At 43.3% G+C, this 27,787-nt stretch overlaps 1 protein-coding gene across 4 annotated transcripts in view; it reads right to left on the bottom strand.

Moving 5' to 3' along the window:
* Nucleotides 1–27,787, bottom strand: part of SIN3A (SIN3 transcription regulator family member A) — a 71,479-nt gene that overhangs the window by 10,135 nt on the left and 33,557 nt on the right. For 3 of the 4 annotated variants that reach the window (XM_039238205.1, XM_039238203.1, XM_039238204.1), the window contains exons 9-19: nucleotides 27,176–27,265; nucleotides 23,950–24,068; nucleotides 23,188–23,398; nucleotides 22,782–22,898; nucleotides 19,764–20,002; nucleotides 18,223–18,406; nucleotides 15,733–16,306; nucleotides 12,277–12,446; nucleotides 8,511–8,684; nucleotides 1,781–1,873; nucleotides 800–894 (exon numbers count right to left, since the gene is read on the bottom strand). In XM_039238205.1, the coding sequence (XP_039094136.1) occupies nucleotides 800–894; nucleotides 1,781–1,873; nucleotides 8,511–8,684; nucleotides 12,277–12,446; nucleotides 15,733–16,306; nucleotides 18,223–18,406; nucleotides 19,764–20,002; nucleotides 22,782–22,898; nucleotides 23,188–23,398; nucleotides 23,950–24,068; nucleotides 27,176–27,265 (2,066 nt within the window). Of the gene's footprint in view, nucleotides 1–795; nucleotides 895–1,780; nucleotides 1,874–8,510; nucleotides 8,685–12,276; nucleotides 12,447–15,732; nucleotides 16,307–18,222; nucleotides 18,407–19,763; nucleotides 20,003–22,781; nucleotides 22,899–23,187; nucleotides 23,399–23,949; nucleotides 24,069–27,175; nucleotides 27,266–27,787 lie in introns of those variants that run through there. The other variant, XM_039238206.1, reaches the window with a different exon arrangement.

Here is a 27,787-nt window from a genome sequence, read left to right as displayed (position 1 = left end):
TTCAAAGTACAGCTCTTTCACCTCTTTAGCTGCATTTATTTCTAGGTATCTTATTATTTTTGGTAAGACTGCCATCTTTTGAAAGGCCTATTTTCAAGGCTGTCCCTTGGCTGGGTTCTGGAATCTTGAATCTGGGGAGGGTTTCCACCATTCCCTAAACAATAAAAGTGGCTCACTGTACCTCAACTGTTTGGTTTATGCTGAAAACATGTTTTCTTTCTGGGAGTCTGGCCTATATGACTAGCACCCAATAAAAAACACTGGCACTGAGTCCCCTAACGAGCTTCACTGGTAGAGAGCATTTCAAACCTATTGTCATAATTTGTTGCTGGAGGAATTAAGAGCGTCCCATGTGGCTACAATGGAAGAGGACTCTTGTAAGCTTGCTCCTGGCTTCCTTGGACTTTGTCACAGCCGCCTCTCCCCCTGGCTCATCTAGCTCTGCACGCTTTTGCTGTAATAAATCAGCACTGGGCGTAGGACTACACGCTGAGTCCTGTGAGTCTTTCTAGTGAATCATCAAAACTTGGAGATTCCGACACACAAACCTATCCGACACAGGCAAATTCCTGCTAACTCTCTAAGACTCTCACTGCTCTGATGCCTGTTAGGCACACGCTCCAGGTAAGCTCATGGTATTACAGCCATAGTAACCCTGAATTCGTGTCCTCAGCGTTCCTGCTGCTCAGCAGACAGAGCAATGAGGTATGTGAAAACCAAGGACCTGAAAGCCACTTCACTCTCTGTTCCCGAGCCGTGTACCAGCACATCCTGCCGATCTGGGACCCTGTTCACTCACCTCGGCAGAAATACTGGTTTCCGTGCCAGATGCTCACGCAGCTCAGGAGAGGTAGTATCAGAGTTCATGTATCGCTCCACATAGTCTGACCAACGCTAGGATTACAAACACAAAATGAAAATGGAGAGAGAGCACAAAAACTGGACTACATCCTCCCCAGGTATTCTAGAAAATTCTACAACTAACATTATCAGAAATTCTTAAATATTAAGATCAAAAAAATCTTTCCATAATGACATGCTGGTACTTGGTATTGACACACAGCTTTAAAATTCTGGTAGATAACAAATGCAAAGTTTGTCTGAGATACTTAAAAGTTATCAGAAATCATGAATGGGTACAAGTTGGCTTAGTTAAGTTTTATTTCCCCACAGAGGGTTTTGTTAAAGAACAAAATAGACAGTGGCAAATGTTTGAGAATCAGGATCTTTCGCATTATAATCTGGCCTTCTGGCATCTTAGAAGTTTTTTCAAAGATGTGGCACCCAGGAGCCAATATTCCCACAGAACAATGTCCCTTCCCTATCTCAACATCATATGCATGGCGTGCATCCCTCATCAACACTGCCTGCCGGGCCCAGCTAGGATAACCGACTCACTCTACCCACTCTGCGGGCTTGAGAGCTCCCAACTTCACCTAGCCCAATAAAAAGTAAACATGACACCTGGAGTCAGGATGACACCAGACAAATGGCACCTCACTTGTTGTTTCTTATACTTTAGAAGAAAACAGGAGAACTGCCAAATAGGAGATTTCCTGAGAGACAGCTTTACTGAGAGCTAGAGGAGACTGCCATCAACCCTAAGTATCTACCGCCAGGCCCCCTCTCTTCTGCTGAACTGGCCTATATGTCAAACATCAGGTTCTGACCCTTAACAGGCCTGAGGCTGTCTTGGCCTTCTAGAAGATCATCGCTAGGCAGAGTCTCGGGACACGACGGCTCTCTAAGCACACGGTTTCTGCAATATACTTGTCCATACCTCTGCTTCTACAGGGTCATCCGAGTTCTCCTCTTCTGTGTCCAGGAGCTCAATGGTCAGCTGAACCTGGCCTTGGCTCTGAATAAACATAAGCTGCAAAGAAGAAACCAGGGTATAATCAAAAGACCATCTCCAAAGCTATAACCTAGCTACTCAAGGGTTGGGAGGTAGGGAGGCAATCAAGTCATAAAACTCTGCTCTGATGAAGAGATGAGGCATATGATAAAAAAAAAAAAAGGTCAAAAGTCCAATCTCGCTACCAGCAAAATGAAAGGTTAGAGCAACAAGTATCATTCCACGTTTCATATCTCTTATATTAGCTAAAACAACAGTCAATGTCAAGAATGCTTTAAAATTATTTTGTTCATGAGAAAGAAATACAGCATAAAGCCAGAACCATAAAATGTCAATGCTGTTTCACCTGATAATCCCATTTCTGGAACATAATACAAAGATGTGAACGAGCCTCTAGTATTAAAGAAAAGAAAAACGAAATGGAAAGGAAGGAAAAAAGAAAGGAGGGAAGAAGGAAGGGAAGAAAGTAGGGAGGGAGACAGAGAGGGAAACTTCTTATAGAATGCGAAGTGGAAAACATCAAACCCGACAGAGAGCAGAAATACATTTTTACAGCAATAAAGACTCCCCAAGGAGGCGCCTGGCTGGCTCAGTCAGTACAACATGTTGACTCTTGATCTTGGGAGTGTGAGTTTGAGTCCCACATTGGGTGTAGAGATTACTTAAAATCTTTAAAATAAGAATAAAATAAAAAATAGAAGATTATCCAAAGCATCAAACACTGTGGTGTACGGAACACAAAACATCAACATATTAATAAGTGATCTGCTGTAATGGTATCAATCCTATTTGAGGTTCTTAATATTCTGAGTTCTGCTAACATTATTTCTATGACTTTTTAAATATTCACATTTAATGTTTATTTTTGAGAGAGAGAGAGAGAAAGAGAGAGAGAGAGAGAGAGAGAGAACCCATGCGCGCGCAAGAGCGCACATGAGCATGAACCGGGAGAGGCAGAGAGGGAGACAGAGAATCGGAAGCAGGCTCTGCACTGTCAGTTAGAGCCCGCTGCAGGACTCGAACTCCCAAACCAGGAGATCATGACTTGAGCCTAAGTCATGGATGCTTAACCGACTGAGCCACCCAGGCATACTTTAAAAATTCATATTTAAAAGCTATACACTAGGGGCACCTGGGTGGCTCAGGTCATGATCTCATGGTTCCTGGGTTCGAGCCCCACATCAGGCTCTGTGCTGACACTCAGAGCCTGGAGCCTGCTTCGGATTCTGTGTCTCCCTCTATCTCTGCCCCCCCCTCTGCTCATGCTCTCTCTCTCAAAAATAAAGAAACATTAAAAAATAAATTTAAAAGTGATACACTTATAGAGACAAAAAACAGTTATATCTGCACAAAAGAACTATTCACTGGTGACAGCACACAGGACCTCCCTGTCAGAATCCCAAGGTCCTCAATGCCCTTACCCTAAGGACAACATCACTGTCCAAATCACATGGAGGCGAGCAGAGCTTACAAGGAAGCTTGAGAATCATTTATTTCAACCTTCTTCATGTTACACAGGGAAAAACCTAAAGTTTAGAGTTCTTACTTCTCAAGGCCACAGTTAGCTAGCACACAAACAGGACCAGAAACCAGTTCTTGGTTCCCAGGGTTCTTCTAGAGAAGCTTTAAAAATTCCTATCTGTGGGGCACCTGGGTGGCTGGGTTGTTTAAGTGTCTGACTTTTTTTTAAAAGTCTATTTATTTTGGGAGGGGAGGGGAGGGCCCATGTGCTCCCTACCAGCGCCCTGATCTAGCATGACCCAGAGGGTCAAGATTTGTTCTACTTCTTAAGGAAATCACCCTTTATAGCAGTACTGAGAAGACCATCTCCTCTCTACTTGAACCTGAACTTCATCTCACCCCAGCAGGCTCTTCCACTTGCCACCTGTCTTCTCAGGCCCTGTACCAGGTGTTCACAAGGCACTCTGCCCTCTGCAACCACGCCCCAGTTCCTGACAAGCTTCATTATTTCACTGCCCACATCTGTCACCCAAATAGTAACTACCTCCAGTTGTAAACATGCTTCTGGTTCCCCCACTCCTCCCTTCTCAGGCCTCCCATACTGTTATCTTCCTGAAAGTTCAAACCCAGCAGGATATTTAGTTCTACATAATGCTTTACCGCCTACCAACCACAAGAAAATTTACACATTTTACTCAGTATGGCTGAAGATCCCCTACCATTTGGACCCTCATTCTACACACCTCCTTCACCAACACTCTACACTTCATTCACTCAACACGTGGTCACTTTAATGTCTATCCTTCAAGCACCCAGAGAAGAGAACACGGTTCCTAGCTTGGAGGAGCCCAATTTAGTAAAAGAAATAAGAATATAAAGAGCTATATTTATGGGGTGCCTGGGTGGCTTGGCTGCTTAAGCGTCATGATCTCGCAATTTGTGGGTTCGAGCCTGGCATCAGGCTTTGTGCTGATAGCTCGAGGACTGGAGCCTGTTTCAGATTCTGGGTCTCCCTCTCTCTCTACCCTTCTCCCGTTCATGCTCTGTCTCTCTCTCTCTTAAAAATAAACACTAAAAAATATTTTTTAGAAAAAGAGCTATATTTACATTGAAACTAAGGTAACTACTGGGGCACTTGGTGGCTCAGTTAGGTACATGACTTCTGCTCAGGTTATGACCTCATGGTTTGTGGATTTGAGCCCCACATTGGACTCTGTGCTGACAGGACGGAGTCTGCTTCAGATCCTCTGTCTTCCCCTCCCCCCGCTTGAATGCTCTCTCTCAAAAATAAAAATTAAAACAAAACAAAACCGACTAAGGTAACTACCAAGGTACTATTCCAGAGAAATGGGCAGTACGCTGTGGGAATAAACAATTTCTCCTCAGTGAGCTGAAAAAGATTTCACTTCACTGAGGTGACACCAGGTGGTTACTGAAGGATATAGGGGACTACCAATCCATTTCAGAGAAACTACAACAAAGAAAACCCTATTTTTAAAAGTACATAAAAAAGGGAGAGGGCTGCCTGGATGGCTCAGTCAGTTAAGCGGCCAATTCTTGATTTTGGTTCAGGTCATGATCTCATGGTTCATGAGTTTGAGGCCCGAAGCAGGGCTCTGCACTGAATGTGGGGAGCCTGCTTGGGATTCTCTCTCTCTCCCTCTCAAAATAAGTAAACAAAACTTTTTTTTAAAGTACATAAAAATAATTATATGCCCCTTCTAAAACCAGGGTGAAGGATATGAATAAGCAATACACAGAAAAAGAAATGGCAACGGTAGGAAACCGGAAAATAAGAATTAAAATAATTTTCTGGGTCATCTGGGTGGCTCAGTTGGTTAAGCGTCTGACTCTTGACTTCGGCTCAGGTCATGATCTCATAGTTTGTGAACTGGAGCCCCTTGTCAGGCTCTGTGCTGACAGCGTGGGGCCTGCTTGGGGATTTTCTGTCTCTCTTTCTGCCCCTCCTCTGATCGTATTCTCTCCCTCTCTCTCTCTCTCAAAAATAATAAAGATTAAGGGGTGCCTGGGTGGCTCAGTCAGTTAAGGGTCTGACTTTGGTCGTGATCTCATGGTCGGCAGGTTCAAGCCCCACGTCAGGCTCTGTGCTGACAGCTCAGAGCCTGGAGCCTGCTTCAGATTCTGTGTCTCCCTCTCTCTCTGACCCTCCCCTTTTCACACGGTCTCTCTCTCTCTCTCTCAGAAATAAATAAAACGTTAAAAAAAAATTAAAAATAATAAGTTTGATAATACCCAACACTGACTAAGAATGGGAAAATAACTGCTCTATGAAATCGTATCCTAGTACATATAGCCTGTTGCTGTGGAAAATAAAATGGTGATATCCATTAAAATTTAACATTTAAGGGCATCTAGCTGGTTTAGCTGGTAGAGCATGTGACTCTTGATCTCAGGGTCATGAGTTCAGGCCCCATGTTGGGTATGGAGCCTATTTAAAACAAAAAATATATTTTTAAATTTTATTTAAAAAAATTTTTTTAATAGTTTATTTTTGAGACAGAGAGAGACAAGAGTATGAGCAGGTAAGGGTCAGAGAGAGAGGGAGACACAGAATCCGAAACAAGCTCCAGGCTCTGAGCTGTCAGCATAGAACCGGATGCGGGGCTTGAACCCACAAACCGCGAGATCATGACCTGAGCCAAAGTCAGACGTTTAACAGACTGAGCCACCCAGGTGCCCCCCAAAACTATATTTATATACATTTAAAATTTTTAAATATGCACATCCTTTGACCCAGTAATTTCATTTCTTTGTCTCTACCTTAGACACAGACGAACACACGCATACCAGGATAGAAGCACTAGGATGCAGCACCATTCGAGACAGTAAAAAATGGAAATAGTTTAAATGTTCACGCTGAAGGGAACAATTTTTTTTAAATGATGGAACATTTTTACTCTTAAGTATGACAGCAGTTGTAAAAATGAGCTGGATCTATATAAACCAAAATAGAGAAATTCTAAGCCAGACTAAGTGAAAAAAGCAAGATGCAGAGTGTGCGGTATAGTGCACCTCTCCACGCATACGTGTACATGCATGTGAAGGCACAGAAGAGGGTCTGGACAGATACTCAGAGAGCTACACGTGGTTGAGTGTTTGAAAAGCAGTGTACAGTGACCCCTGGATGGCTCAGTCGGAGGCTAGGTGTCTGAAGGGCTGCTTGTGCTCAGCTTAGTGTTAATACTACCCAATTTTATTCTCTGCGTGAACATTTTAAAGGGTCACTGTCATGACATAATTTTTCTGGTTACTAAGCCTTCGTTCCTGCTACTCCCTCTGCCACTCTGACTATTCTTATCCATAGGGTGACTCTACCTATTCCTTAATAGGTCTTCAGCACACAATTTAATACATTGTTAACTCACTGTGGGTGGAGATGGCAATTCTGTTCACCAGGAAGAACACACACTAAACTACTACTAAACACTTACAGATTTATAAACCCTGGAAAACAAACCAACCAACCCTGAAAAGCTTAGGAAATTTCTTCTGTACTGAAAACAGTACAGGTGACAGATTAGAAACTGAAGAAATAGCTGACAGTAGGGGCAGACAACTAAGTGGAAGATTTGGGGTCAGGTCCTCAAAGTATATGGAATAGATCCATGGGGTGCCTAGGTGGCTCAGTGGGGTAAGGGTCTGACTCTTGGTTTTGGCTCAGGTCACAATCTCATGCTTTAGTAGGAGTTCAAGCCCCAGCACAGTTCAGGCTCTGTGCTGCCAGTGTGGAGCCTGCTTTGGAGTCTCTTTCTGTCCCTCCCCCACCCTCATGGGCTCTCTCTCTTTCAAAATAAACAAACAAACTTCAAAACAATAAATAGAGGGGTGTCTGGGTGGCTTAGTCAGTTAAGTCTCCCACTTCAGCTCAGGTCATGATCTCATGGTTTGTGGGTTCAAGCCCGAGTCGGGCTCTGTGCTGACAGCTCAGAGCCTGAAGCCTGCTTCAGATTCTGTGTCTCCCCCTCTCTGCCCGTCTCCTGCTTGTGCTCTCTCTCTCAAAAATAAATAAATAAACTTTAAATAAAAATAAAAGTACATGGAACACATCCAACAAGGATATGTTAGCTCTCTCTGCTCAGCCAACTACAAACCTTATTCTGGGCCACCTGTCCTTTTTATGTAAATACATGTAAGTTTTGTGCAGCCATACTATATTCATTATATAGCTGCAATCATAGTACACATACTTTTGTCTTCTTTTATTTGCTTCCGTATTTTTATAGTTTATAATTAACTTTTAAGGGCTGCAAAATGTGCCAGCCAGCATTCACACAATAGGCTGCCATTATCCATTCCCACAGTGGGCTGGACATCAAGGCTGTTTCCAACTATTTACTTTCTTAATTAGCAACGACAGTGGGGTAACAGAAAAAGGGGAGCAACCTAAATGCCTGACAAAGCAGGCATAATTCTCTGTAAAACGAAATATTAACATCATGAAAAGATGCTAAAGATCCAAGTGTTGCTAACTGAGCAAAAAAGTTACAGATTTTGCCCAGTATACTCGCTTTCAAATCCTATAAAAGCATAGAAGAGTCTAGAAATGTGATCAGTAATGTCATGCTTTCTGGGAAGCACTATAGGTGATAATTTTTTTTCCTCTACATTTCCTATCTTTCCTATAACCATCCTGGGTTACATGTATTAATATATTTATTTATTTCTTAAGTTTCTCACAAGATCAATATCTGAGCTGAAATTGAGAGTTGGATGGGGTGCCTGGATGGCTCAGATGGTTAAGTGTCTGACTTCAGCTGAGGTCATCATCTCACAGTTTGTGAATCTGAGATCCACACTGGGCTCTGTGCTGACAGCTCAGGGCCTGGAGCCTCCTTCGGATTCTGTGTCTCCCTCTCTCTCAAAAAATAAATACACATTAAAAAAGAAATGAGAGTTGGCTGCTTAACTGACTAAGCCATGCAGGTGCCCCCAACTAATTTTTTTAAGGTAAGTAAGTAACAGACTATGAGAGACTTTGCTTTCACTTTGTGTGTGTGTGTGTGTGTGTGTGTGTATTTAATTCCCTCCAGTGAGCTAATAGGAACTCTAAGGAGTTCCAGGAGTGGAATCACTGGATCAAAGTACCCTGGCATGGCTTTGATTTCTGGTGGAGACAGTTCCAACAATTTCTGCTGTCACCAGCATGGTTCTTGACTCCATGAACAACTCTTACCTTAAAACAATTCTCATCTGACATGAGTTGCTCAGCCTTCCGCTGGTACGTTGACTCCAGGAGACTCCTGGAGGTCTGCGTGTTCAGCTGGCCTCCTGTGGCCCCGTTATTGTTTTCTGCCAGGTAAAGGTCAGTCACCTGTACACAGATCTCATCACTTACAATGTGCTGCAGCTGGAATGAAGCACAGGCAAGTTGTCAGTGAACCATGAAAATGTTTCTCCCTGTCATACAGTCAACCTTCCTCTGATGGTTCTAGTCACTCAGCTCAAAAAATCTTCTGGTTGTTAAGTTTAGAAAATTTATCACACAGAACCAGGATTTTATATTCTTGGGGAATAACTAAAACTAAACCTTCGAGAGTATCATTGGACCACGAATAAAGCTTTTCTATCTATTTAAAAGCAAAAGCATACGCAGCTTGTGTTAATATGCTGCTTATTTAAAGTTCTAAGGAACAGCAAAAAAAATTGTTATGTGAAAGAGAATTCTCATGGCTTCATGTTTTTATGGTGCTTCTTTACAGTTTACAACTTGCTTTCACACACTCTCATTTGCTCTATGCAACTAGTCCGGGAAGCACGCTGACGAGGGGCACTGTTACAGTGGAGATAAATGTCATTTTAGAGGAGAAAACTGTGTGCCTAGGGGAGGTCAGGGGCCCTGGCGAGCCATGAAAGCTAGACCCTGTCTATACTCCCAGCCCTAGCACAAAGTCTGAAACTCATTAGGTATTTGAGAATTGGTTGCTGAATCAATTACCCAGGGGCCCTCAGTTGAAGGAGCAGAGTTAAGACTAATATTCAAGCTTCCTGACCCCAATACTGATATTCTAATACATTACTTCTTTTTCTACATCTGATAAAAAAAATATATAGCCCTTAAATTGTATATACTGTTAATTAACTCAATTTCAACACAGGTCAATCACGACTACAGGATATTGTAATTACATTATTAAACTATCTGATGACTAGAAAGTTGAACCTTTCAGAGTTTCCATTCTCAAAGGTCATGACGATCTTTCTATTATGAAATAAAAATTCCCTCAAATGAAACTTTACCCATAAAAATGCCAGAGGCTGTGAAAAACATACAAGAAGAAAGCAAAATGTTAACTGCACTATCATTTTGTCTATTTTACTTTAAAATTCTCAAAAACCACTAAGCCATTCTATTTTTAGGAAGATACATCCTTTTTGAAGTGCCAGTAACTATGACAACTACTTATTTTTAACACTTAAAAAAGTCTTAAATGACAAGTATGTGTATTTGTAGATAAACGGACACAGCACAAGGTCAGAGGGGTGATTGATCTGACAGTGGCTGAAAGGCCAGCAACTGGAGATGGTTGAATTACAATTAGTCCAGACAATGGGTTCTAATGTGACCATTAAAATAATGTCTATGATAACCTGGTAACATAGGAAAAAGCTTAAGATACTATGTTTAAGGTGTGTGGGGTGGGGGATGGTATAATAAAAGTGTGTCTAAAGCACCATCCCTACCATGGAGACACTTCTGCTTTAATAAGACCCTCTTATTAAGGTAGACTCACGGACTCCCCATCCACCCCCTCTTCTTAGATATTCAGCCCCTCCTAGAGTTTTTGGAAAGTGCAGCCCTATAAAATCAGGGACAACTGGACAGCTTACACTCCCAAGCTAGGTTGCTCAGATTCTCTCTCCTGCTAATTTGAAAGGACACAATGAACATGTTTGGTAGACTTTTTACAGAGGTGCATCTACATGGAAAGGTCAATGCTGGGGCCAGAGGCACTGCGTGGCAAGCCAAAGCCCGGTGGGGAGAGGGAGTGGCGGGGGTGGCGGAGAAGCCTTGAGTACGTGGCCAAATGTCTATTTGCAAAGACAAGCATGAGAATGAAGTAGATGTTCAGAAAGAAGGCATGCAGGAGAGGGAAAAATATTCCCGGTCCAATCCCTATACTGGCCATTTTCTGAGTTCTGTACTAGGCAGGCATCTGTGAGACCGCCTGTTGTGTTAGACAAATCCCTATTAAACAGAGTGGATCCTTGAACAACGTGAGGGTTAGGAGCACCAACCTTCCCCGCGGTGGAAAATCCACATAGAAGTTTGGACTCCCCCCAAACCTAACTACTAATAGTCTACTAGTGACCAATAAGCCTTACCAGTAACCTACACAGTGAATAAACAAATATTTTGTTAGATGTATTATATACTATACCTTTACAAAAAAGCTAGAGAAAAAGTATTAAGAAAATCATAAGGAAGACAAAATACATTTATAGCACTATGCTGTGTTTACTGAAATGAATCTACACGTAAGTGGTCCAGCGCCATTCAAAGCCCTGTTGTTCAAGCATCACCAGTAGTCTGGAGAAGATAAATATATGACTTGACCTTGAAATAGATGTTCTGTCTCCAGTCAGCAATGAACTCTGGGAGAACATCAAACAAAATAGGGAGGAGGAGAGGAAATGTGCCTCCAGCTGAGGAGTTAGGGTGAGAAGCATGAACGTATGTTTTAAAAACACTGGATTTGGGTATCTGGACAAAACTTGTTTCTTAAAAAGATTAGATATTATGTATTAGTGACTCAAAATGGCCACCAGGTGCTTCTAATGCACGGATTAATTCTATCTGTTGTTTCAGAAACCAAGCTCAGGTTTATAAAAAGTTAACTTTCCTGGACTTTGTGGCAGACCTTGCTCCCCGCTGTGGCAGCAGCACATCGTAACTGGAGACTTTATTTCACGTACATTCAGAGGGTGCTAAGAGAGATCAGTCTCTCAAAATTAGGACCACAGCTGTTGGCACCCATCTAATGATTACGCTCAGCCACCATACAGACCCCTCACAGGAAGGCCTATTAACGTCTCTGATGTTCAGGAAAAAAAATCGGAACACCTGACGACCTTCCTGAAGATGCCAAGATTCAGTTACGTGAAGTGTTCTTCCCGGACGCTGAGCAGATCCTATGAAAGGGCGCACACACGTGTCCTTCCGACATCAAGGCAAAGGCACGGGTACTTTGCAAAGGATTCCACATTTCACTCCAAGAAAGTACCAAGCATCACAAGCTTTTAAATTTTTCCCCCCATAGTGGCAGTGAGGACTCCAGAATTTTCTTTGTACAAGTTTTCACTTTAAAGATAGTGCACCAACAACAGATTCACAACGCAGACCTCAAGTCAAAGAGTGGAAACCTGACCTCCTAGTTGCTATAAAATCATCACTGCTGTGAAGAACAGCATATTTACAGAGTTCTAGGGTGCCACAAAACCAACCACAAATCCAACTCAAATGGAACCTTAGTGAGGTGGGCATAGCATTATAGAAGGTGTTGTATGAAACCCTTCTAGCAAATGAGGAAAGTACACAGAATTAACTGACACCTACAAAAGAGGAAGCATTACCCACTGAGAGCCTCCACCCTGGGAGCCAAGGTAAGGGCCGGCCCAGTACCCGTGCTCACTCTTTAGGCAGGCAGCGAGAACAGGGCAGAATACCAGGTCTGTGGTAGACTCTTTCAACTGTGAGGGCATACGGAGCAAAGCAAAGGAGTCGATTTTGTGGCCAAAGTACTCCTACTCTGTTAACACGAGAGATCTGTTATCACGTTAACCTCCCCCTTTCCTCTAGAGAACCAGACATTTGTAATTATCATTACATGAGCAAACAGCCCTTTTTTCTCCAAACGAAATCTTGCCTCTCCTCTTTGCCTCATCCATCTTTAGGCAAGGACTTCTTCCCTCACCAAACCTAGCCTGCACCGTGCCCTCACCTGTCTGACAATGCTCTGGATTAATTTGTCCATGGTGAAGGCAATGTAGGCGTGAATGGTGAACATCTCTCTCAGCGAATCTTCGTACTGTGACGAGTCTATGTTGCCATCTAGCAGGCTCCGCACCATGTCCAGGAAAGCTGGGTAGTAATCTTCTACATCAACATCCACTGTGGGAGAGACGGGAGAGGTGAGGCCTTACCCTGCTATGAAAAGATTGGGAGAGAGGGTAGGGCAAACCCCACAGCTGGCCTAAAGAGCATTTGAAAGAACAAACCCTAGGTATTTAAACTTTTTTTTTTTTTTTAATATTTTTTATTTATTTCTAGGAGAGAGAGACAGAGAGACAGCGTGAGCAGGGGAGGGTCAGAGAGAGAGGGAGTCACAGACTGAAACAGGCTCCAGGCTCCGAGCTGGCAGTCAGCACAGAGCCCGATGCGGGGCTCGAACCCACGAACCGCGAGATCATGACCTAAGCGAAAGTCGGACACTCAACCAAGCCACCCAGGCGCCCCCAAACCCTAGGTATTTAAACATGCCCCCAGTCTGCTGCAGTCAGAGAGGAGATCTGACAGGTGCCTACAATGGCCAGGGCTGGCTCTCAGAGGACAGTGACACTGCCACTTTAACAGGGGCTCTGACACTTTGTCCAGGCTAGAAAGACACTAAATCACAGAACGACTGGGCTCTGCCTCATAGGAGAGCAGAATATCCCAGGGAAGAAGTTTCTTCAGACCGTTGTTGGCTCTCCTGCTGAGAGAGAAGCCTGCTCTCCCGGCCTGCCCAGAGCATCCCTCACATGGGTCACTTGCTCAGAAAGCTATTTCAATGAAGCATCAAGTGCAGATGAGAAGAGGCAGACAGCACCACACTCGAGCCCTGGGAAACCTCTCAGGAACAGAGAAATAGGAGTGCAAATTAAATCCCCTATGAATAATGAAGTAATCTACATTTGTCAAAGTCCTTTTGTTTAAAAATGGATTCCCAACATTGTACTTCACAAATTGCATTAAATGATCTGTACTTGCTGCACATGAATCACTTCAACCAGCAGCTGGAATCTTATCAGTTGTCACAGAGACACTTGGCAACTAGCAGAGTGCAAAAGCAAGCATGAACATCCTCGGCCTTTAGCTTGCAGAAGACCCGTCTACCTATCTCCAGGGCCAGCAAGCAAGACAGTGGCACGAGGGGGCCTCTGGGGTTTCGGCTATGGTTTCCTGAGCCAGGTGCTGATTACGCACGTGTGTTCACTTTGTAAAAATTCACTGAGCCATCTGATTCGGATTTGTAGATTTTCCTGTACGTATGTTGCACTTCAACAAAAAGTTTACTAAAATGAAAAAAAAATTCACAAGAACTCTTTGTCACCGACATCTGGTTACCCATTTGTAAAGTTTATACAGAGAAAACAGGCGCAGAGCAAAAGCTAAATCCTTGTTTATCTGAAGTGCGATGGCTCACTGAAGACATGCAAGACAGAACAATTAACTGTTGAAGCAACTAGCTAGACTTTCATCACAGAATATCACCTTGCTCTGACCCACAGCACAGGCCCGGGTACAGGTGCTTCCATGCCAGAATAAAGCTAGCAGCACCAGCCAGACTTGTGCCCACGAGCTATGATCAGTGCAAGGCCCGGCTTTACCACTCAAGACACAATGTTAAGCTTCAAACCAGGTTAAGTCAGTGGTCAAGCCAGGTTTAGGCCATTTGCTCTCTCATTTCTACCCAAACAGATGGAATTCATCACACTGAGGACCAAAAGTGATCTCTCTCAAGCTAGGATTCATCCAGACAAAGGCTTTTTTAAAATCAATGACTTCTTTTTTTTTAATTTTTTTTTCTTATGTTTTATTTATTTCTAGGAGAGAGAGAGACAGCGTGAGCAGGGGAGGGTCAGAGAGAGAGGGAGTCACAGACTGAAACAAGCTCCAGGCTCTGATCTGGCAGTCAGCACAGAGCCCGACACGGGGCTCGAACCCATGAACCGCGAGACCATGACCTAAGCGAAAGTCGGACACTTAACCGACTAAGCCACCCAGGCGCCCCTAAAATCAATGACTTCTATTAGTGATTCAACAGATAGAAAGTTAGGGCCACACATGAGCTATTTACATTAGCAACAGCTTAAAATTTTTTTAAGATTATTCACTCCATTAAAAACAAAAAAAATCTTAAAAAAAAAAAAAAAAAAAAGGACAGAGAAAGGGGTGCCAGTGTGGCTCAGTTGGTTAAGTGTTGGACTTTGGCTCAGGTCACAATCTCATGGTTCATGAATTCGAGCCCCACACTGGGCTCTCTGCTGTCAGCACAGAGCCCACTTTGGATCCTCTGTCCCCCTCTCTCACTGCCTCTCCCCCACTTGTACATTCTTCTGTCTCTCAAAAATAAACATTAAAGAAAGTCTTAAAGATAATTCATTTCACAGACTGGCTCCTTCATCAACGACACAGAAGAAAAGCTCCACGAAAGTTTTTGGCCTACAGCTCGAGAACCTAATTATGAACAGGGCAATCCTCTAGGAGCAGGCAACGGAGAATTCCATAAAGCACATGGCGGCTTCCTTAGCCCACCTTTATTTCCTTTTCCTGTGTTCTCTAACCACTCTCCTGTTCTTCCTGATCTGCTGCCTCACACCACCTCTTGACTTTCAATCTCCTTTCCATAAACTGTTTCTATGCATTAGGGATGAGCCATGAACCCCACTGGCTAAAGAGAAGTCTTGCCCAAACATTCTCTGAGAAAATTCTCATCTGGCTCAAGCACGCACAACTAGGGATTTACATTCCGTCACAAAGCTAAACCGACTCTGACGCTTTAGTTCCACCCTGCCCTTTAAAATATTCTGCCACAGGGGCGCCTGGGTGGCTTAGCTGGTTAAGCGTCCGACTTTCGCTTAGGTCATGATCTCGCGGTTCGTGGGTTCGAGCCCCGCATTGGGCTCTGTGCTGACTGCCAGCTCAGAGCCTGGAGCCTGTTTCAGTCTGTGACTCCCTCTCTCTCTGACCCTCCCCTGCTCACGCTCTCTCTCTCTCTCTCCTAGAAATAAATAAAAATTAAAAAAAAAAAAAAACAAATAAAATATTCTGCCACACACAAGAGATCTGCCATTGGGGAAGCTGATGGCCACTGACACCCCCTGCCCAGGTGTCCACAGTAGCAGCCACTAGAACGTCCATGATCCAAGCACTGCGGAAGGTGCTTTGCATACTCTCCCCAATTCTCCCAACAACTCCCCAAGGTATTAAGGAGCACCTCCATTTTACAGGTAAACAAGTCTGGGGAGGCGAAGTAAGGTCACAAGACCGAAGAGCTCGGATCTGAACCCTGGTCAGGCTCTGAGGTCTGTCTGCCTGTGCTGTACGTATAAAAGAAAGCAGTCCCAAATCTAATTTGGCTCTGAGGGCCCCCAACCCCTTCCACCATCCAGAAACCAACAGTCCAAGCACTCACTAGGTTCTTTGAGACGCAACTGGATGGCAGGGCTGTCACTCTTGTCTCGCTTTATGCCTAGCACTTCCCGTTCCCACTCTCTCTCCCGGTTTTCTTCTTCAATTTGCCTTTCAGCTTGGGAACAAATCCGCAGCAGCCGCAAGCAGAGGATCTGGTGCAGTCGCATGAAGATATACCAGTTGTTGTTAACATAGAAGAGGTTGTACACTTCATCCATCCCTCTTAACTTCTGAGCTGCTGTGTTACTAAACAGTAGCTTGGACTTAGGGGGACTGCCCCCAACACCATTGTGCTTCTTAGCTGCCCCTGTGGCTTCATCTACATCCATCTCTTCTTCTTCCTCTTCCTCCACATCTGAGAGATCACCTCTCTGAGCAAAAAGCAGATCTGGAATGAAATGATGCATGATTTGCTTGATTTTATACTTGTCCTCCTTCTGAATGCCTGTCTGCCTCTTCACGTGGTGGATAATCAAAGCAGCGGCATCTTCCAGGATCTGTTTGTCTTCATAGGCAAGCGAGAGGTGTGGGCCAACAGGTACACCAGCATTTTCTTCGGTAGCCTGCTCCTGCCTCTGACAGTAGAGAGATGCAAAGCATTACGCGACATGTCTACAATCAACAGACCTATGAGACTGTGCCAACGTTATCAACCACAGTGGCTATTAGTTTCCAACTGGACACTTCCAGAAACAGAAAGATAATGTGACAGATGTGGTCTGACATCAAGATACTGGTATCTTCTAAACCGTGAAGACTTACTGGGGACAATGGGACAAAACTGGGACCATCTTTTAAAATTCTGTTATTAGTGGGGCGCCTGGGTGGCTCAGTCAGTTAAGCACCTGACTTCAGCTCCAGTCATGACCCCACGGTTCGTGGGTTTGAGCCCCATGTCAGGTTCTGTGCTGACAGCTAGCTCGGAGCCTGGAGCTGTTTCGAATTCTGTGTCTCCCTCTCTCTCTGACCCTCCCATTCATGCTGTCTCTCTCTCTCTCTCAGAAGTAAATAAAACATTAAAAAAAATGATAAAAAATTAAAAAATTAAATTAAAAAATTCTGTATTAGTGTTTAAAGCTATGGAGGATACAACACGAGGCCTAGGACCTGAGGTCTACAATCTGGGGTAGGAGTGTGCAAGGTGACAGATGGAATAAAACTTACAAAAGAGGGATGCTTATTTCAGAGCTCATTGGACCACTCTTTCCCTTTTCATGTATGTTCAACATTTTCATAATAAAACATTTTTTATTTATTTTTAAAAATTTTTAAAAAATGTTTTACTTATTTCTGAGACAGAGAGACAGCGTGAGCAGGGGAGGGTCAGAGAGAGAGGGAGACACAGAATCTGAAGCAGGTTCCAGGCTCTGAGCTAGCTGTCAGCACAGAGCCCGATGCGGGGCTTGAACCCACAAACTGTGAGATCATGACCTGAGCCGAAGTCGGAAGCTCAACCGACTGAGCCACCCAGGCAACCCTAAAACTTTCTAAAACTGAAGATCACACAATTTTTAGGAATGTTCAATCACACTATATTTATGTTTCTATCCATCCCCCATGACTGTAAGCTCCAAGAAAGCAGGATTAATTTCTTAATCATCTCTGTATCCTGGCTCCTAGTACTACATACACTCCTGATGAGTATGCTGAGTAAACACAGATTACAAAGTGTCTCGGGATTAAGGCTCAGTGTTTCAGTTGTGGAAAGTTGAGAGGGATTACGTGAATGAAGACAAAGTACCATTTTGAGGGAGACAGACAGGAAGACAAGTGGAAGAGGGAGGTGGCAGGCATAGACTGAAGTCAGGATGGTAAACTGGGAAACCAGTAAAGCCACTTAGTCATAAAGGTGAGGCTTCGATTTGAAATGACAGAATCAGGGGGCCCCGGGGTGGCTCAGTCAGCTAAGCATCTTGCTCTTGATTTCGGCTCAGGTCATGACCTCAACAGTTGTGAGACTAAGCCCGGCACTGGGCTCCACTGGGCATGGAGCCTGCGTATAAGATTCTCTCTCTTCTGGGGCGCCTGCGTGGCTTAGTCGGTTAAGCATCCGACTTTCGCTTAGGTCATGATCTCGCGGTTCGTGGGTTCGAGCCCCGCGTCGGGCTCTGTGCTGACTGCCAGCTCAGAGCCTGGAGCCTGTTTCAGTCTGTGACTCCCTCTCTCTCTGACCCTCCCCTCCTCACGCTGTCTCTCTCTCTCTCCTAGAAATAAATAAAACATTAAAAAAATATATTTTAATAAAAAAAAAAAAAAGATTCTCTTCTTCTCCCTCTGTCCCTCCCCTCTCATATTCACTCTCAAAAATGAATGCATGAATGAATTAAATGGCAGAATCAGCAGTAAAGAAGTTTGTGACAGTTGCGAAGCAAGAATCATCATGTCTTGCAGGGTCTCACTTTCATATGACAACGTATAACTTCCAGGAATCAAAGCCAAGAGGAACATAAAGATTCGGGCCCTCTCACAGACATAGAAACTTCCAGCTCACCTCATCATAGATACTCTCAATCTCGTTGAGTAAACTCTTAGACCTCAGGACCTTGGTGTCATTCTGTTTAAAGTTGATGCCTTGGTGGTCCAGAGACTTCAGGTAGTATTTCTCATTCTGCTCTCTCCACACCTTGTTAAAGCCTCTCTGGGCTTCCCGCCATTCTTCCTCTTTCATCTTCAACCTGGGGTGGGGGTGGAGGGAGTAGAAACAACCAGACAGGGGAATTTGTATGTGGGAATTATAAGGGAGAAAGTTAAACTCTTTGGCCTTGAATCCTGGCTCTGCTATACTAGGCTGTTTCCTTACTGGTAGAAGAGGGACAACAAGGCCTACTCTTTAAGGGTTTAAAGGAGAGATATATGCCAGGCTTACTTTATTTCAAAAGTCAGAAGACAAAATAGGTCTGTCATAATTATTGGTAACTCGGGGTATTGTTATTCAAATTGTTACATTGTTATTCAGACCAGACTCCAACTGCTACACAAGGAAATTACTCATCCAGGACTTATTTTGAAGTAGTTTGTCCCGAAGTCAAAAATCTTACCTAGAATGGTTATTTGTCAACAGCATCCCATAGAATGAGTACCCTAGAAAGGGGAGTGCTCTTCCTTGGCCAGCTAAAATAAGCTGCAGGACTCTGACAAACATTCACTATGCTAACGTAAATGCAGAAGTGCAGAGCTCAGAACTTGCACTTGCACTGTAAGGCTCCTCTGTGCTCGGTCTGGGAATTTCTGATGGCAATAACCGATCTGAGCACTCCAGAGGAGAGGAGAAGAAAATCAAAACTGGCACTAGAGCTGAAGAATGTCTTACAGCTCAAAGCCCAAAGCTCGACGCTAGGGGCAAGAAGAGGAACACCCATGGTGGCTCCTGAGGGGAGGGCTGGGGAGGCACAATGAAATGCGGGCATTTGCAACCTGGGCGGCAGACAAGAATCCCTTCCCACCGGTGCAGGTGATAATGAGAGAGGACCCAGCTGGCCAGCTGGGGTTCACACTGTGGTCCAGAGTGTCATGGACTTGAAGGAGTCCGGGGCTCAGCCCTAGCCCTGGCCTCCTCCTTGGTACCTGGTCTAGGTGAGTACAACACCCCTCTACACCTTTGGCTGAAGGCTCATCGGGAGAAAAAAGTAAGACATTCTTGGTAAAAGTGGTGAGCTAGTAAGTCTTTAAATAAAATATCAATTTTACAAAGAGAAAGAGTGATTTTCCTTATTAAAAAACAAAGACGTTAACAAATGGTTAGTACTGAGTGGCAGGAATGTGGGTGGTGGTTTTCTTTGTTCTTTTCTATATTTTAAAGTATGCCCTTAAACACAGAGCATTCCACCATAGAGTTTCAAGGTCTGTTCTCCACTGCCGGTCACACAAGAGCAACACTATGCCACGCGGTACCTGATTTCAAACAGCCAGGGTTGGGGACAAATGGAGGTCTCACGGGCTAACACCCAGGTCGAAAACGAGGGCCTTATTTAATGGGACACTGAATCGGTCACGAAGCACACTAAAGCATGAAGGGCACATCCAGCCAGTTACCTTTTAAGGACAATTGGGACAGCAATGGAGGGGTTCTTCCGCAGACCGTCAATGATGTCAGCTGCTTTATCAGCATATATCCTCTGGAGTGCTTTTCGATGAATAACTTCCGATGTGCCCCCAAGGGTGTTGTCCAAGCGAAATTTGGCTTGTTCCTCGGCAGACAAGCGAGAAAGCTTCTTCTGAATTGCTTCCAGAACCCGGATTGTTGCCAGATTGGTCTCTAAAACTACATCAAGCTAAGCAAAAGACAAAGTGTGCTCAGGACCCAGAACAGAACAGTGGTCAGGAGTATGAAGTCAGGAGTCAAGCTCCTTGGATGTGAATCCTAAGTTCTGCCATCGCAACCACACAAAATTCTATTTCCTTACCAATAAGGCAGGGACACCACCACCAACTCTCATAAGGTTGTTTTCTATATTAAACAATCCACATTAAGGGTTTAGTGCACAGTCTGGCACGTAACATCCAACAAATGATAGATAAGTGGTAGTTGTTCCTTCTAACACCATCAGTGCGCTTTGCTTAGGGCTACTGACTCCAGACCAGACGAACCTCACAGGGGGCAACCTTACTGACATTTCCTTCCCCCTGAACTTTCCTGGATTTCTAAGATCGGTTACAAATGATAAAACAAAACAAAACAAAACAAACAAAATACAACAATCCCCAGAAGAGCATTCAAGATGATAAATCAGTCTTAGGTGTAAGGGTTTTCAGGGTAACATGAAATATTTAAATATTTAAGAGCCTTGTTCTATGTCCAGTAAGAGCAGTAACTATCATTCCTTAAGGACTTTAATGCTGGGGCACCTGCATGGCTCAATAGGTTGAGCATCCAACTTTAGCTCATGATCTAACTTTAGGTCATGATCTCGCGGTTGTGAGTTTGAGCCCCGCATCAGGCTCTGTGCAAACAGCTCGGAGCCTAGAACCTGCTTCGGATTCTGTGTTTCCCTCTCTGTCCTTATGCTCTGTCTCTCTCTCTCTTAAAGATAAATAAACATTTAAAAAAGGGGTGGGGGTGGTGCCTGGGTGGCTCAGTCGGGTTAAGCACCCAACTACAGCTCAGGTCTCATGGTTTGTGGGTTTCAGCCCTGCATCTGGCCCTATGCTAAAACCCTGGAACTTTCTTCGGATTCTGTGACTCCCTCTCTCTCTGCCCTGCCCCGCTTGTGCTATCTCTCAAAAATAAATATTAAATAAAAATTAAAAAAGGGGGGGAGGCTTCAATATTGTATCTATGGGTAACCTCTAAATTCTAATGGAATTCCTGGAACTCACTTTGTGGCAAGGGCCTAGCCAGACCTGGGTAAGGATAGGACAGGTAACCTCTGAGCTAACTTTTTTCTAGGCTTAACTAAAGATTCTCTAAATGAGAAACAGAAAATGAAGTAAACAAGCAGTCTCAGGGCCCTATGACCAAATGTCTACAGAAGTATTCCCTAAATTTTCTAGTTTGGGGACTGTGGGAGTAATTTTGTACAAAATTTCTGGTCCCTCTTCTGATTATGGACAAATGATGAACTGAACCTCCCAGCTCCCTTGTGATAAGATAGGGCCATCTAACTAGTTTTGGCAAATGAGTGTGGGCAGGTAAGTTGAAGAAGTGTTCATTACTTCTAGGCTAGAGCATTTAAGAGTGCGAGTCCCTTCTGAGCTCTTTTCCCTCTAGTGATTGGCAATATTCAAGATGGTGGCACTTGGTCAGCCTCGTTCCCCAGAGTAATTCTGATGAGCAGGATCCCTTACTGAACATTAACGCAATATAGCATGATCAAGAAATAAAGCTGTTTTTTCAAGCCACTGAAATGTGGGGGTTATCTACACAGGATTACTAATGTATCCTGAGGTATAAAGGAATGCTCCTTCAAATGAGCCTATCCTACCCAATCCTGCATCATTATGCCTTCATCATCATGCCTATAATCACAATGGGAAATGCAGATGTTGCCTTTTGCAGGCATACCATTTGAGAATAGGAACACTCAGAAAAGGATGCCAATCTCTGCTTTCTAATTCATCATGTACCCTTACTCAACACAGGTAACAGAGAAATGCTTTCTTCAGCCTGATAAAACTTTCCATGGATGTTAGCATCTGTCATGATTTCACTTTACGCAAATGGCTGAAACTCCTCATGAACACTAGGGCCAGTCACCTGCCAGTGGTTAAGCAACATGTGGCTCTTCATTCAAAACATGCCAGAAACAGCGGAATCAAGTGTGAAGAGGGATGGCTGGCAGAGCAAAATCACATGGATTTTAAAAAAGAGCAAGATATCTCCTATCTATATGAATAAGCAGGGCCAGTCACTTTTACATAATAAATGCATTACCTAGGATACACATCATTTTACCTCTTTAAGGACACTGAACATTCCCTTTTTTATTGATGAGATCAGTGAACTAGACATTTTAACACTCTCAGTACTCTCACTGCTGGTACAGAGGCTCTACCAGCTCACTTGTTCACTCCGGCTCTTCCCTTCCCAACTACTTGAAAATGAAGCTCTAATTTTGCTTCTTTCACAAGGAGCCAAATCAATCAGATATAGATAGGAGAGAAGAATTCCAGCTCTCACAGGAGAGCTGCTTTGCTAATAACCATATTGATATACCTGCTAAGAATAACAATACACACTTCAAAATAAATAATTAAACCTCTTTAGGATAGCCCAGACAGCCTTAAAAGATACTATTTTAGATACACTGTAAAACACAGTAACTTTCAAAAGGCCGTTAAAAACTCAAGGGAGTATTACACAGCCATCAATGGATAACTTTAGTCAAAAAGGTTAAAGTGGCCTAGATAGGTCACAATCGCCATAAAACATTATTAATATATCTGACGAACTTGTAAAGCATGGTAAATACGACAATAAGCATTTACAACTGAAGAATACAAGCCTCGGGCTCTTTCGTCTTAAAGGCTAAGCCTCACAGACAGATATTTAAGATAGCTTAGCATTCAGAACCTCCCATTTCCCCAACCTCCAAGTGATAAAAGAGCTTATACCTCAAAGCGTTCATCTTCACAACGATAGATATGTTCTTCATACTGGGTTTTCTTGGAACTAACAAAGGTGGAGTCTTCAGACCAGGAAGGGAAGGAAACCCACGTATCATTTAAAACCTTCGAGTAGAACAAAAAAAAAATTGAAGGCAAAGTGTAAAAGCTTTCTGGTGATGAAGCATTCTCAATAAGACAACTCTAGGGGATGGAAGAAACCATTAACATTGCAACTTTCATGTTTAGTAAGTTTGCACAAGATGGAAACTCTGGATATAAATATAAAACAGTTTCTTCTGAAAAAAGAGAAGGGCCTTGATTTCCTCAATGATATAAATTCCTGCTCCCTGGTACCACTCCCCCTGAAGGAAGCTGAGGTGTCAGGACTGATCCTTTCCAGGGAAAACCTTACCTCTTTACAGAGAGGAGTCCGTCCTGTACACTTGGGCTGCTGGTAACTCTTTGGAAGGGCCCGATAGCTGGAGCCCAGCCGTTTACAAGAGGCATAATCTATCTCCATGGCAATGCCCTCTGTGGCTCGTTCCTTTGGAAAGGTTTCCAGATGGACAGACTCCTTATAGCCCAGAAAGTTTTTAAACCAATTAAACAATTCAGGGAATTTCCTGAAGAATCAAAACCAAAAACTGGTGAGCAATTAGAAGCATGATGCAGTTATCCTGAGGTATGGCTATTTGGTGCTGAATCAGAACTCTGCTACCAGGGACAAATTCCAATGACAATTATTATTTCCTGCCTAAGAAGCACTGCTTCTGAGCATCTGGCTTCCCCTTTTCTTATAGAGTGCTCCAAGACTAGTCAGGGTGCTGATGGAGGAGCTGCACTGAAATTAAGCAATAACCAGCTGTTCTTCTAATCAAGAAGACCACTTTAATGTTCGCATAATTCTTAGGTTGTCAAATACAGTCAAGATTCTAGAACCCTGGAAGAGACTGGTCTCTACAAACATCCAACACTGGTCAAGAGATCAAGAGACCCCTAGTCTTGGCTGACGTTCTATTTTTCCATCTCTAGAGTTAAACTAGAAGAATTCCCAAAGGACTCTTGTGACTCTGACATTTTATGAGTCAACGGACCCAATCATGATCTACTTTTGCCTACAACATACCCTCACCTCCACACCACACATCAGGGCTAAGCCCCTCTCTCCACTTACCCCAGGAAAGGAGAGACTAACTGCACAAGCTCAGCCCGAGAGATCACCTCCTGGTTAAAGATAACAAGACAGCGCAGGAAATTTTCATAGGCCTCTGCACTCCGCAGAGCCTTTCGGACCTTATGGAGACAACCAGAAGAGAAACAGTTAAATCAAGAGATCCTGAATTGCTTTTAAAAGACTGGGGAAATTGGGGGGCACCTGGGTGACTCCGGTGGTTGCACACTTGACTCTTGATCTTGGCTTAGGTCATGATACCAGGGTCATGGGATCGATAGCGCAGAGGCAGCTTGAGATTCTCTCTCTCTCTCTCTCTCTCTCCCTCTCTCTCTCTCTCTCTCTCCCCCCCCCCCATGCCCCTCCCCTGTTCGCACGCTCTTTCTCTCTCAAATAAATATTTTAAAAAAAGGAAACTTGGTGAAATACTTATGTATGAAGTAATATAATATATGGGATTTGTCTCCAAATAACCCAGGGTGGGTTAGAGCACATATGAAACAAGTACACTGGCTGGGTGGTGGGAGCTGCTGAAGCTGGGATGGGTACACAAGGAGTCATTTTACTCATCTCCTTAATTCAAATTATGTTTAAAATTTTCCATAATAAAAAAATTTTTAACGAGATCCTAGAGTAAACAGTACATTTACCCACTTACATGCTTGATTCTCCAACCATATCAGAGTTACCCATGTTTTTGTTGCTTCTCCTAAAAGATGGTTATGGCAAGAATTTTTGTCAACACTGTTTTTAAACTCTGGTAATCTTGAATAATGACTTTCTAAATAAGACACTCCTGTCCTCTGACCTGATCCTTTCCCTTCCTCCACTTACCATACTGAACACTTTAACATCCGAAAACCTAAAAATGTTCAATGTACACACAGAGTAAAACCAGCCTGGCTGGATGAGCAGTTTGGAGTTTCAATTTCAAAAGTGAGTATTTAGCATTGTGATCCTTTAGTGAGGACTGCAAACAGATCCTCAGCAAACCCAAGCAGTTTAGCAACAACCTCTTCTCCAGGTTCCTGTATACTTTTATAACGATCTGTCAGTAGACACTATATGGAATATGCATCTTCAAAGCCAAAGATGAAAGAGAACTGTATTTCTTGTACTATACACCATATTCACTTACTTTAATCTTTTTATTAGCCTTTAAACATGCACAAAAGTAGAATAGTCTAATGAACTCCATGTACCCTACCAAGCCTCAATGATATCAATATAAAACAAATCCTATTTCATTTATAACTATTTCCCCCACCACTAAATTTTAAAGCAAATTTCAGGGGTGCCTGGGTGGCTCAGTTGGTTAAGTGTCCAACTTCAGCTCAGGTCATGATCTCATGGTTTGTGAGTTCGAGTCCCACCAGGCTCTGTGCTGACAGCTCAGAGCCTAGAGCCTGAATTGGATTCTGTCTGTCTCTCTCTCTGCCCCTTCCCAGCTTGTGTCCTCTCTCTCTTCCTCTCAAAAATGAACATAAAAAAATTTTTAAGCAAATTTCAAACATTTCATCTATACAGCTAACCCTTGAACAACATGGGTTTGAACTGCGCTGGTCCATTTATACTCAGATTTGGATATAGAAAGTACTGTAAATGTATTTTCCCTTCCTTATGATTTTAATAGTTCTTTCTCTAGTTTATTATACATCATACTTATAGCACACAAAGTATGTATTAATTCATGATTTATATTATCGGTAAGCATATATTTATATTGCTGGTCAACAGCAAGTTTTGGGGGAGTCACAAGTTATACTCAGATTTTCAACCCACATTGATCAAGGGTCAACTGTACACCAGTATATATCTCTAAGAAATAAGTGTTCCAAAAAAACAACAAAAAAATGTCATTACTCATTAAAAAATTAACTTACTCACATCCCACCCTCTACTCTTTCATTGTCATTTGCTGGTTGTGACCCGGACTTCCAAATTTCCCTTAGAAGTACCAAGTGTCCAGGAAGCCCTCAGAAATGGTTCAAGTCAGAGCTAGGGACTCAGCTGTTAGATAGGACAGCTCACACAGGCACAGCAGGCTAGAAAGATCAAGAGGCACCAATCATGGGGATGCTAAAACACCAGCCCTTTTGCAAAAACCCAAAAGTGCAAGACAGGGTAAATCTGTACCAGATCAACCCAGGCTGGTTTTTGCCAGGGAGAAATCTGACAGTTGCCAACTGCTCTGATAAATGCAGCCTGCTAATCATCAAGCTGACTCCAAGGAGGAAGTCATTACACAGGAGGAGAGTGAAACTAACACACCACACAACACTGTTTACACCAGTAAGCACAACTCTGGCAGTTTATCAGGATCACGTGGGGAACCTTGAAAACAAATCAGAATTCCCACAAACCCTGTATCTGATACTGCAAATAAGTACCACAAGCAATTAGGTTATAAGTCATCTTAAATCCTCAACAACTGGTAGAGACCTGGAAGTCTAGAACAGGGAGCTCCAAACATCTTTCAAGAGTAACATCATGCATCTTTCTTTTTTTTTTTTTTTTTTTAATGCTTATTTACTTTTGAGAGAGACAGAGTGCATGCACTAGCAGGGGAGAAGCAGAGAGAGAGGGGGACAGAGGATCCGCAGCAGCCTCTGTGCTGACAGCAGACAGCCTGATGTGAGGCTCGAAGGCTCGAACTCAGGAACCATGAGCTGAAGCTGGACACTTAACCAACTCTGCCGCACAGGTGCCCCATGAGTAACCTCATGTATTTTTCTTTCTTTCTTTTTTTTTTTTTTTTTTTTAAATATTTTTTATTTATTTCTAGGAGAGAGAGAGAGAGCGTGAGCAGGGGAGGGTCAGAGAGAGAGGGAGATACAGACTCTGAAATTGGCTCCAGGCTCTGAGCTGGCAGTCAGCACAGAACCCGACGTGGGGCTCGAACCCACGAACCGCGAGATCATGACCCAAGTGAAAGTCGGACGCTTAACCGACTAAGCCACCCAGGCGCCCCAACCTCATGTATTTTTCAAAAGCATCTTCCACCACAGAAAGTGCTGTAAACTACTTCACAAAAGGAACACAATCAATGCTACTATTTGTCTAGCTGTGCTAATGGTTCCACTAGTCCGAAAGGACCTACAGCATAGAAACTATGTTAATAAGCAGAACGTCTTCATCAGCTTGACACCTCTCAAACAAATTCTTTTCGGGGACAGGGTAATTTGCTTGTGGCATTAATAACCGGTATTAAATCTAATCCAACAATCACCTTATCAAAAAATAGTGACTCGGTTCCTACACCATGCTTACTGGCGTCTGCCAGAGAAGAATCCTTTAGGTTGAGCAGTTTAGGTTTCTTCTGCAAAAAAAGAAAAAAGACAAACATGTAAGATTCAAGGAGCAGAGTTCTTGGAGTCTGATCTTCATGTGTGTTCAATGGGTCCATCACTGACCACTGTTAATTAATAATTTGCAACAAAGGAGAGAATTCAAATCACTCCCTCACTTTATGTCCTGAGAGATTTCCACCTATCTTCTCTATCTCAGTTTGTCAGGTTTTCTCCCCCCAGAGGTTCAGAGGTTCACTACCTCCCAAACAATCTCTCTACAAATGGTCTCAGCATTACTGTGGTAACAGCATATCCTGACTCTTTCCATTAGCCAAAACTAACTTTATCTGAAATCTAGTGCCACGACCTCCTCTCCCTAGCTGTGGAGGCAGAGTTAGAGCACACTGCCAGAACGGGATAGAAATCAATCTTTAGCCTTTAATTATAGTTCAGTTTAAAAACTCATGAAAAAAGCACAGTTTATTTTCCTAAGAGAAGGGATGACCATCTTGTCAGCAATACCCATTTGGACCAATTTAACACTGCTTCTT

Source organism: Hyaena hyaena, unplaced genomic scaffold (genome assembly GCF_003009895.1).
Source record: "Hyaena hyaena isolate Hyena2069 unplaced genomic scaffold, ASM300989v1 scaffold_137, whole genome shotgun sequence".
In the NCBI taxonomy this organism is placed as follows: Eukaryota; Metazoa; Chordata; class Mammalia; order Carnivora; family Hyaenidae; genus Hyaena; species Hyaena hyaena.
The sequence above is the reverse complement of the archived record's forward strand: the minus strand, read 5'-3'. Positions and strand labels throughout refer to the sequence as shown.